Below are 10,284 nucleotides of genomic sequence, written 5' to 3' on the forward strand. Positions count from 1 at the left end.
TACATCTTGCTTTTAAATTGGCTAAGCCTCAAAAAGACAACAAGTTAAATCGACGCTGTACATTCTGGAAAAATGGACTCTATTGGTCTAATGGTCATGGTGTAGGATCACTGGTAGAGATTGTGGATGAGAGCCAGTGTGTACTAGTAATGATGTCCTTTAAACAACACATCATGGTGTCTCTAAGAAGAGATGTGATAGGAGAGGTAATGAGTGTTTATAAAGAATCCTGTCCCAGTCTAGCGGTAAAAGAGTTAGTTATTGATCCTAAAGAACTATCCTATCCTGTGAATACACCAAGAGGAAGGACAGTGTATAGTGTAAAAGATATACTGTCTGCTATGGACAGGAGGGAAGAGTTTTTAGTTCATGATAATGGAACAAGTACAGAATTGAACAAGATCCTACATGATGAATCATTATTAGATGTTAGTAACCTGTCACTATTAGGAGGACGTGATATTAAGGTAGGAATTAACACACATGCACAAACTGTCCGATACATTAATACAACCACTATTATTTTATAGGAATTGATTCCAGTGACTGAAGAATTTAACGCACCATTGACTGCAATAAAGCCAAGTATGTCTGTAATATGCACTATTACAAATTGTCAATTAGTGGGAGTGTAGATTGTACAGTGTATATACACATTATTATTCTTTTTATAGATATTAATAATCTTGATATAGTCATTAAAGAATTAACATCAGATCAGCACTTGCCATATTCTGTATGGCACAGACTAGGTCTACAGTTAGGATTATATGATCCTAGACTAGTGGATATAGATAAGAAGAATAGAGGAGATCCAGTGGAGTGTTTCCGTGAGTGTATGTCTGCATGGGTAAAAGGAGAAGATAAAGTGAGAGAGAAAGGAGGTCCCAGTTGGTCATCATTAGCCACAGCACTGGATACAATAGAAGAGAAATCTATTGCCATTTACATTAAAACAAAATACGGTATTAACCAAGCATAAAAACGATTATTGTCTAGCTAAGCTTTATAAAATTGTATACACTACATTTTACATGCAATTCTAATGTGATGCATGCAGGATTTTTTTACTAATTTAGTGCAGTGCATTATTGTTAGTTATTCATTTATGTAATTGTTATTCATGTTTTGCTATTGTTATTCATTCAATTCATTTTTGAACAGAAACATAAGCATACATTAATTTTCTTTAGTCTGAAGTCTTATTTTCTTTACTCTAATCATAACAGCATTACTGTATGGTGGTATATTTTCTGGGGGAAATATGTCACAAAAATCACCTTTCAACCTCTTCAGAAGAAAATTTTTTTGCAATTTTCTTCTACTGACCAATATTAGTATTGTAAATAATAATTTTCATAGATAAAAATTTTCACAAATTTTTTAAAACCATGACATTAGGTGGAATTTATTCCCGTGAAATATACCCCCTATACAGTATTTGACATCTGCCATGAAGCAATGGAGCTGACTTATGTCTCAAACTCTATCCATAGTGTCTTAAATTGTTCACCTTAATTGCATGGTCGAAGTGTACTAGTATGGTTTTATGATTGGACATGGTACCATACACTATAAATAGTGGGCTATTCTATAGCCCCATTTAAATTATGCTCTTGTTTCTTGAAACAAACCAGTTTACATGGGGACACATGGTTTCTGAATCACTTTTATTTAAATTGGTCTGTGGTGTAAACGAGACACTTTGGCCAGGAAAAAATTCTGTTCCAATCCAACAACTGAGGTGCATGAGTAAACGTGGAATTTTTCTGATAAGCACTTGTTATTACACACCCTCCTGCATGACAACTCCAGTCAATGTTGAATACATTCCTAATAATTATGAAATTTAATACTGAAAAAATGATAAAGTCATGAACTATAAAAATTATTTCCTTCCCTCCTCAGTCTCTCTACTCTAAGTTGGTCCAAACACATTATAACCTCTTGCAAGAGTATCTTGTGGTAATATCCTCAACTTGATGATGTCACTGATAAGAACAGACCCAACCATATGAGGGGAAGAGGATTGAATGGAGTCTGAAGTGATCATGTGACTGGAGGATGAGGTCTGACCCTCTCCTCTCTTTATTAGTTTGGTTATTAGTGACATGTATTGAGACTCTGAGGGAATGTCCAATGAATGATGACGAATGACACTTAGTTCAATCATTAGAGCATCTAAAATAAGAGAGAGAGAGAAGAGTTAAGTTTAAAGTTACACGCCATTATAGCCAGGAACTATTGATAGATTAAACTTTTGTAAATCTGCCCAAAAATTATTTGCAAATTAAAACATTTCGTCATTTTGCACAGTATTATCTATTATTTTTGTGAGTTCTAATTTCAAGACTCTCAACAAAACCTTAAAAAAGGGACAGTCAATTAATTCCCTCAGAATAACAGAATTATTATAAACATCACAATGACTAAAACACACATGGTTTATATTCAACTCAAAATACAACACAAATTACTGCAAAATTTAAATTTTGTGAATTCTTTGTGAATTTCAAAGCATTTTTGTATCAAATGTTTAAATCACCAATGTGCTTTTGACGTTTCATCAAATGTACATGCACGTGTACATGTAAACCTAGCTTAACTATAATACTGGACATTATTAAGCTAATATTGGATGTACAGTAAAACATACAGTAAAATATTGAGAAAAAATAGAAAAACAACAGAACACATGTATAGTAATAAATCCTACCGGTCCACTTCCCATGTGATATGATTAGTTTGTGATTGAGTTTATGAGTACCAGGAGTGAGTGGGCGGATATCAGAAGGCTGAGGATCAAAGGTCAACACTCTACCATCAGGAAACCACACCTTTAATACAATTAAACTATGATGTACATTAATTGAAAAAAAAAACAAACACGGGGTTTCCCATAAAGCATGCAAAGTGAGCTAATCAGCAGGTTCATTAGCTGACAAGTAAGGCATGTAGCCTTGGGCATACCCAAAGCTACATATATTTCAGAATTTCTACATTTTCGTAAAATGGCTATAACTTGAAAAACGGATGTTGGAATCAACTCAAATTTTTTACAAAGCAAAAGAATTAAGGACATTAATATGCATCAAAAAATGTAATAAAAACTGGGAGTGATTTTGGAGCCATTTTTTGAAAAAACCCGTGGGCTATAGCCTTGGGTAATTTGCAGAATTTTGGCGTATTCTTAAAATGGCCGTAACTCAAAAATTAAAGTCGGAATCTGCTCAAACTTTGTACATAGCATAAGGACATCAATATGCATCAAAAAATGTAATAAAAATTGGGAGTGATTTCGGAGCTATTTTTTGAAAAAATCCATGGATATATATATATATAGCCTTGGATATTTTTCAGAATTTTGGCATTTTCTTAAATTGGCTGTAACTCAAAAAATTTGAAATCAGAATAAACTCAAACTTGTTATGAAGCATAAGGACATCAATATGTATCAGAAAATGTAATAAAAATTGGGAGTGATTTTGGAGCCATTTTTCAAAAAATTCCATGGGCTTGGGTATCTTTCAGAATTTGGGTGTTTTTTTAAAAATGGCCATAACTCAAAAAATTGAAGGCAGAATCTGCTCAAACTTTGTACATAGCATAAGGACATCAATATGTATCAAAAAATGTAATCAAAATTGGGAGTGATTTTGGAGCCATTTTTTGAAAAAATTCATGGGCTATAGCCTTGGGTATTTTTCAGAATTTTGGCGTTTTCTTAAAATGGCCATAACTTGAAAAATTGAAGTCGGAATTACCTCAAACTTTCAACACAGCATAAGGGTATCAATATGTATCAGAAAATGTAATAAAAATTGGGGGTGATTTTGGAGTCATTTTTTGGCAAAAACCATGGGCTATAGCCTTAAGTATTTTTCAGAATTTTGGCATTTTCTTAAATTGGCCATAACTCAAAAAATGGAAATCGGAATAAACTCAAACTTGTTACATAGCATAAGGACATCAATATGTATCAAAAAATGTAATAAAAAGTGGGGGTGATTTCGGAGCCATTTTTTGGAAACATCCCTGGGCTATATATAGTGTTTGCTTTTTTCTAAAAATTTGCTAATTAAAAAAAATAATGATGGTAACTTGAAAAATTGAAGTTGGAATTGGCTCAAACTTTCTAGATACATGTATATGCACCATAAAATACATGTATGCAGCATAAAACATGCATACATATTTTTGGAAAAACATGGCTTTTGGCAAAATTGATACTTTGATAGCTGCTCACAAAACAACACCTTCCATTCTAACATTTGAATCAGGGATTGACATTACAATGAAAAGTTCAGTAAATACTATTAAAATAATTTTAAAATTAATAACTTAATTTAAAGTACAGTAAAAACTATAAAGAATTTACAAGTACCTGAATTGCAACAGATGAAGATTCATCAAGATGATCCAGTCGGGCACTAATTGGAATAGAAAATGCTAAGGACGAAAGGAACTTGAGGGGAGCATCTTTTGGAGTGTGTTCAAGCTCATCCAGTGAAGCCCAGCAACGCTGTATTGAGAGCAACTCAGGAATACTCAAATTCAATATTATGGAGGTCTAAAGTGGAGGAGAGACCATTATAAAATACACATACATCAAATGTATATCAATACACAGGGAGAATGTATAGCTGCAACTCAATAATTTAATTACAAGTGGGTTTTTTATGCTTGATGAATTTCATTTGTTGTAATATGGCCAAAATGACAGGATATTTCTTAAATTTTTATTTGACCTATTGCGTCACCAATTCAACAGATCACAAAAGAAATATCACACTCTCTGTCCTTAATACTGTATACAAGACCACAGGCACATTATTTCTTAATAAATCAAACTACTGAACAAAATGGCAAATTTTCATTTTTACTTTGCTTTATCATAATATAGGAAGTATAGTTTATGAGTCATCTCCTGGACTTAAAAGAGGAAGCAAAACAACCAATTGCTAAGGAAAAGGGATTGCCAGCAATATCAGTGAGCCAAAGCCCAAAAAGGGAACGAAATAAGAGATTTTAAAAAGAGCAATTATGGAAATTCAAGTAAGTCTATTCTTGCTGTATTGTCAAATAAATAACTTTATACTTTGATATAGGCTATGAAAGGAGTTTTGCGTAAGATATATCACATAAAAATACACTACTCCTATTGATGCTATGGTACTTGCCCCAATTCCTTTGACAGGTATCGGTTTTTACATGCCTGTTCTTTGTGTAATAATACAACAGGGCCGCTTGATAATATCACTTTCACTCAGGCCATGAGCTTCTATGAGTCTTTAGAGAAGAAACTGTCTGGAGCCACCAAGGATATAGTGTCTGATGCACTTGTCTCCTTTGAAAGAGCTTGTTTAAATAATGATACATAGTTTGATGTGCATTTGTATAGCCAGCATTTTACATTAATAACAGATGAAAAGGCATTGAAGATTTTGCTTAATCCAAGCAAAGCTGTGCCAGTACATGCACAGGTTAGTAGTATGTGCAGGTTATAGTGTCTGACTGTCTGTGTAGTTGATAAACTAATTTAATTTTTTATTTTAAGTCATAAAGCGTAGTGTATGACTAGTCAATCCATTGCCTATTCCATCTCCTAGAAGAAATGCTAACATGTAGTGTTTTATGCATACATGTACAGTAGCTGACTTACACATTTTGCGTGTAATTCATGCATTATAGCACACATGATTTCCCATTATACTGATGGGTATTAACACTCAATGTATGATTATTCTGTAACTTTTCGTTCTACACCAGAAGACAGAAATGCTGATACTATGAGTCGTTTACCAGGCATTCATCTGAAACCACCAGTACCAGCGGAGCTCATGTTACTGATGCAGCATTTTCAAGATCAGCCTATTACAGTAGCTAAAATTAGAGAGTGGACAGCTAAAGACCCCATCTGCTCACAAATCATGCAATATATCCAGTATGGATGACCAGACAAATGTCCAGACGATTGTCAAGAATGGTGGAGTAAGAGAAGTGCTTTGTATTTTTAGGATGCATATTGTGGCACTCACGAGTGGTAGCACTTGAGCAAAGAAGACAGTGTACTCCACTCTTTCTTAAAATGAAGTTGCAGCTTCACTTATGGCTTCAAAAGACAGGTTCATGCATAAAAGAAATTGAAGAACCATTGACATGGTGTTTCGATTTTTTGCATTATACTTAGTATTTATGACAGACATCTACTCATAAATGCCATTATTATACTACTTGGTCAAGTGGTTCTCAAAGAGGAAGCACTTGGTACTTCCTACTAAAAAAAATTGTGAAAAGCAAAAACATCACTACTATGACTCTTCCTGTAAAAGGTCAAGCAATATGGGGCAAGGGAAAGAAGATAAATGGACACAATAATAGGTAATTTAGCTTGTGAAGATGTGAGAACATCTGCATTGCTGAAAATATTGACATGAATGAAAAACAAGCATACAAACCAAAAAGTATGACAATGGAGGGTAAAAGAATGAGCCAACAATCAGTCATAAAATCTAAAGCCATAATCAATTCTATTATTTGTTTTTTTACAGACTAATCAGCACAGCCAACACTAACCAACAGATTTGCAATTTCTTAAGTGATGTAATAGTTTCAGTGAAAAAGGAAAGTGGTGACGTATATAAGAAGACTTGTAAATTATTGGAAAACCCAGATGAACTCATATTTGTCAATTTAATGAAACCAGTGGAATCATTGGTTGTATTAGAAGTAAATGTGTCATTCAAAGATATTTTTACATCTCTCTGTTTAGTGCAAGGATCATGAAACAGATGCAGAGGTCAGTCTTAGGTTCTTCAGGTAGTTTGAGGCCTGGAGAGTGGGTCATGGCTTTCGGATCGCCTTCATCATTACCAAACACGATTACTGCTGGAATAGTAAGCTACATCCACAGACAAGTCTCTGTTACCATGCATGTTGGACTTGCCAAAAAAGAAAAGGCAGATATTTAATCTCTCTATTTAGTGCAACGATAAAACAGATGCAGGAAAGGGTGAAGGTCAGCTGTTAAAACTAATGTCATGACAACTAGATAAAATAATGAGAGTGATGCGCTTCCTTTTACCTCATCTATTTTATTACATGTGTATAACTTCAGGGTAGGTTATGGAAATACAACGCTCTATTGATGCCTTCCTTTGGTGTGATCCAGAGTCATACTCAAACACTTCATCACCCAAAGTAGAGCTATACCTTGACTCACCAATGTAGAGGCTACATTCAGCAGTGAAGTGACAGTAGGTAAAGCAGGATATTCATTTTGTCTCTTTTTTTCAGTATAGCAACATGTCCCGTCAGTCAGTAATTGTTGGCTCACAAATTATTACATCAACTTTCTAAAACATTGTACAAACTCTTTTACAGTTAACTCTTTTTAGTACAACAATGATGCAGAGAAAGAGAATTTGATTCATTTTGCTCAAACGTGATAACGTTTTGCTGGTTATGCCTCCTTTTCCCAGTACCAGCATCCTATCGGCTAATTTATACAGGCAGTTCTTAGAAATAGGTAGCTATACCAATGGAAGTAGTAACTCAAGATCTTTGCAATGAACCTCCTCCAAAGAAGATTAAGGCTCTTTTTAGTTTTATTCCAGACTCTGTTTTCATCATCTCAATCTAACAACTAGTCTTCAGTAGCTAAAGAAGTTGATGAATACTGAAGAGATGAATGTGTAGTGATCATTGGTTGTATTAGACGTAAATGTGTCATTCAAAAATGTTTTTTATTTTCTTTGTTTAGTGCAAGGATAAAACAAATGCAGGAAAGGTTGTATGTCAGGTGTTATCATGCATGATGATTATTCTTGCAAAAAGAGAAAAGGCAGTTATTTATGGCTTGTCCTTGTCCACAACAGCAACTATATATAGCCCATGCTTTTTTCCAAAAAATGACTCCAAAATCACTCGTGATTCTTATTGCAATGCCTGAAGCATATTGATGTCCTTATCCTCTGTAGAAAGTTTGAGCTGGTTAAAAAAATTCTGGAGTTATGGCTGATTCTAAAAATGGGCCAATTTCAGAAAAATATCCTATACTATTATAGCCCATCCTCATATCACCCCCAACTTTTATTACATTCACTAATGCATATTGATGCCTTGTGTAGAAAGTTTCAAGGTGATCGATAACAACAAGAATATCTGGAGTTTTAAGGCCATGCTAAAAAATTAGCTAATTTCTAAAAAATACTTTGTAACATAGCCAAAGTGGCTCTTACAGTTTCACTGTTAGCTTTTCTCCACACACTAATAATCTTAACATATACGTATGTAGCTGAGGCTACTGTGGTCTCACATATAGTCAAGTGTGGCGATGTAGTAGTAGTGCTGCTAATTATTGCTAACTAATAGCTAACAGTCTGGGCATGATATGCTGCTAATTATTGTCACAGCAAAAGTAATGCATTATTCAAAAAAATTCAATACACATATCTTCTACAAAAGGTAGAGATCAATATGTATCTGCAACAAGACAATTTACTAACAATAACTAATTCAAATAATCTAATATTGTACTAACTAACTACGAAGTATAAACTGTTTATTAGTTTGTCTCATCATTTCACATACAACTCATAATAGCTAATGGGAACATTTTCATTAGCTGTGTCTTCATCTCCACAGACCCTTAGCTCAAGGTAGTCTGTAGTGGCAGTGTTTAGTACCTTATTGAACCATGGAAGACCAGGACGAGATGTACAACAATCACTTTCGGAGCCACCACATTTTTTACCATCCCACAATGGATCAGATGTATAAAGTTTGGATTGAAATGTACCATGAACAGGGTTAGCAGATTCACAGAAGTAGTCATTACCAATGAAAGACTGAAGAGTTGAGTTTTGAGGACTACCTTGAGAACAAGGACAATTGTAACGACGGTCATTAGTAGGATTAAAGATACTGGATTCAAGCAGTCCAGCCATTAGTGTCCAGACATGTTGACGAGGAGACCCATGAGTGATACTAACACCATCAACATAATAGGAATTAATATCATTGTGATTTTCAAGGCCATCAACAGTAGGATCAACTGCATCAGGTGATGCCCATTGATATCCTACTACTCTACCACACACTTCAGAGTAACTGATACCATTAGATGGAAACTGAACTGATGTACAACTGCCTACATTTGATGTTGCTCTACCACAAGCTCTAACTCCTCCTGACTGGTACAGTCTAAACCCAGAAGGACAGTTCACTGTAGCATCGGTCATATCCAGATATCCTAGTCTTGTCCATCCTCCTTCTGAACCACATAGCTCCTCCATATTACAGTAAGTATGTTTAGTTTCATCGTTAGTTGCCAGTAGGTATACACCAGAAGGACTGTTTGGTTGTTTGTTCTTAATCTCTTGACAAGAAGTTGGGATAGGAGAGAAGGAAGATGAGTCATTGTGTAACATGATAAGGTCTTCCACTAGTAGCAGTATATCATTGATAGCTCCAGCATTAGAGGTAGCAGTCTCCTTGATATGAGAGAGAGAAGAAATGATACCACCCATATAAAAATTTCAAGCTTGCTACAAGCTTGTTACAACCAGTTCACAACCTTGCAAGGTTGTAGCAACCTGGTAACAACCTTGTACAAAAGTGCTGAAGTTGTGACTAACATGTTACAAACATAACAACCTTGTGACAAGGTTGTCCAAAGGTTGGCAGGAAACTGAGGTTTAATTAAGTACGCCCCACGATGATATGAAGCTATTGTTACCATATATAAAGGGACCATTGACCAGCACTTATACAAGTCAATAAAGATAACATTAATATACATCCACATCTTTATACATTAGCTACATGTATCATAGATACATTACAAGTATCTAGAAATCATTTGACATTATATGACATTAATTATGTGTTGATAGGCTTTCAGATTATAGTTATTCTATTGAATTTATTGTACATTGTAACAAGGTTGTCACAAGGTTGTTACATGGTTGTCACAAGGTGGAAAACGTGTCAATTCCAGGGTTTTTACAAGGTGGTGGGCCTTGTGGCCAGGTAGTGACCACCTTGTGACCACCTAGTAACAACAACTTTGATACAAGGTTGCCACAACCATGCTGCAACCTTGTTTTTTCTATATGGGCATCCATTTTCTGTTTTATTTCTTGAATATCTTGACCATCATTCCTGGTAGTGTTCAGTAGTTTATTCAAAAGTTCATCAGTTTTGTCAGATATTGCAATAGTATCAGTATTACTGGTATCACTGCAGGTAGTACAGGCTACAGTACAGGTACTGTTGGCAGCA

At 34.8% G+C, this 10,284-nt stretch overlaps 1 protein-coding gene and 1 long non-coding RNA gene across 2 annotated transcripts; one reads left to right on the top strand and one right to left on the bottom strand.

The window, feature by feature from the left end:
• The first annotated feature begins 253 nt into the window (after positions 1–253).
• On the top strand, positions 254–1,136 carry LOC109587484 (uncharacterized). Its single transcript, XM_020003731.1, has 3 exons — positions 254–467; positions 531–585; positions 675–1,136. The coding sequence occupies exons 1-3, from the start codon at positions 342–344 to the stop codon at positions 980–982; spliced, it is 489 nt and encodes a 162-aa protein (XP_019859290.1). The 5' UTR covers positions 254–341; the 3' UTR covers positions 983–1,136.
• A 734-nt stretch (positions 1,137–1,870) lies between these two features.
• LOC109587482 (uncharacterized) lies at positions 1,871–4,600 on the bottom strand. Its single transcript, XR_002187635.1, has 3 exons — positions 4,385–4,600; positions 2,717–2,837; positions 1,871–2,181 (listed from the first exon to the last, which is right to left on the bottom strand). It is a non-coding gene; the product is annotated as an uncharacterized LOC109587482 (long non-coding RNA).
• Positions 4,601–10,284: the final 5,684 nt, after the last annotated feature.

The sequence above is a fragment of the Amphimedon queenslandica genome, unplaced genomic scaffold, assembly GCF_000090795.2.
Source record: "Amphimedon queenslandica unplaced genomic scaffold, v1.1 AMPQUscaffold_12556, whole genome shotgun sequence".
Taxonomy (NCBI): domain Eukaryota; kingdom Metazoa; phylum Porifera; class Demospongiae; order Haplosclerida; family Niphatidae; genus Amphimedon; species Amphimedon queenslandica.

What these genes read in the sequence shown, in the direction of transcription:
- LOC109587484 (XM_020003731.1), top strand. Translation starts at nt 342, where the DNA reads ATGGACAGGAGGGAAGAGTTTTTAGTTCATGATAATGGAACAAGTACA. An exon ending in TAGGAGGACGTGATATTAAG is followed by an intron (nt 468 to 530) that starts GTAGGAATTAAC and finishes ATTATTTTATAG; the next exon opens with GAATTGATTCCAGTGACTGA. An exon ending in ATTGACTGCAATAAAGCCAA is followed by an intron (nt 586 to 674) that starts GTATGTCTGTAA and finishes TTCTTTTTATAG; the next exon opens with ATATTAATAATCTTGATATA.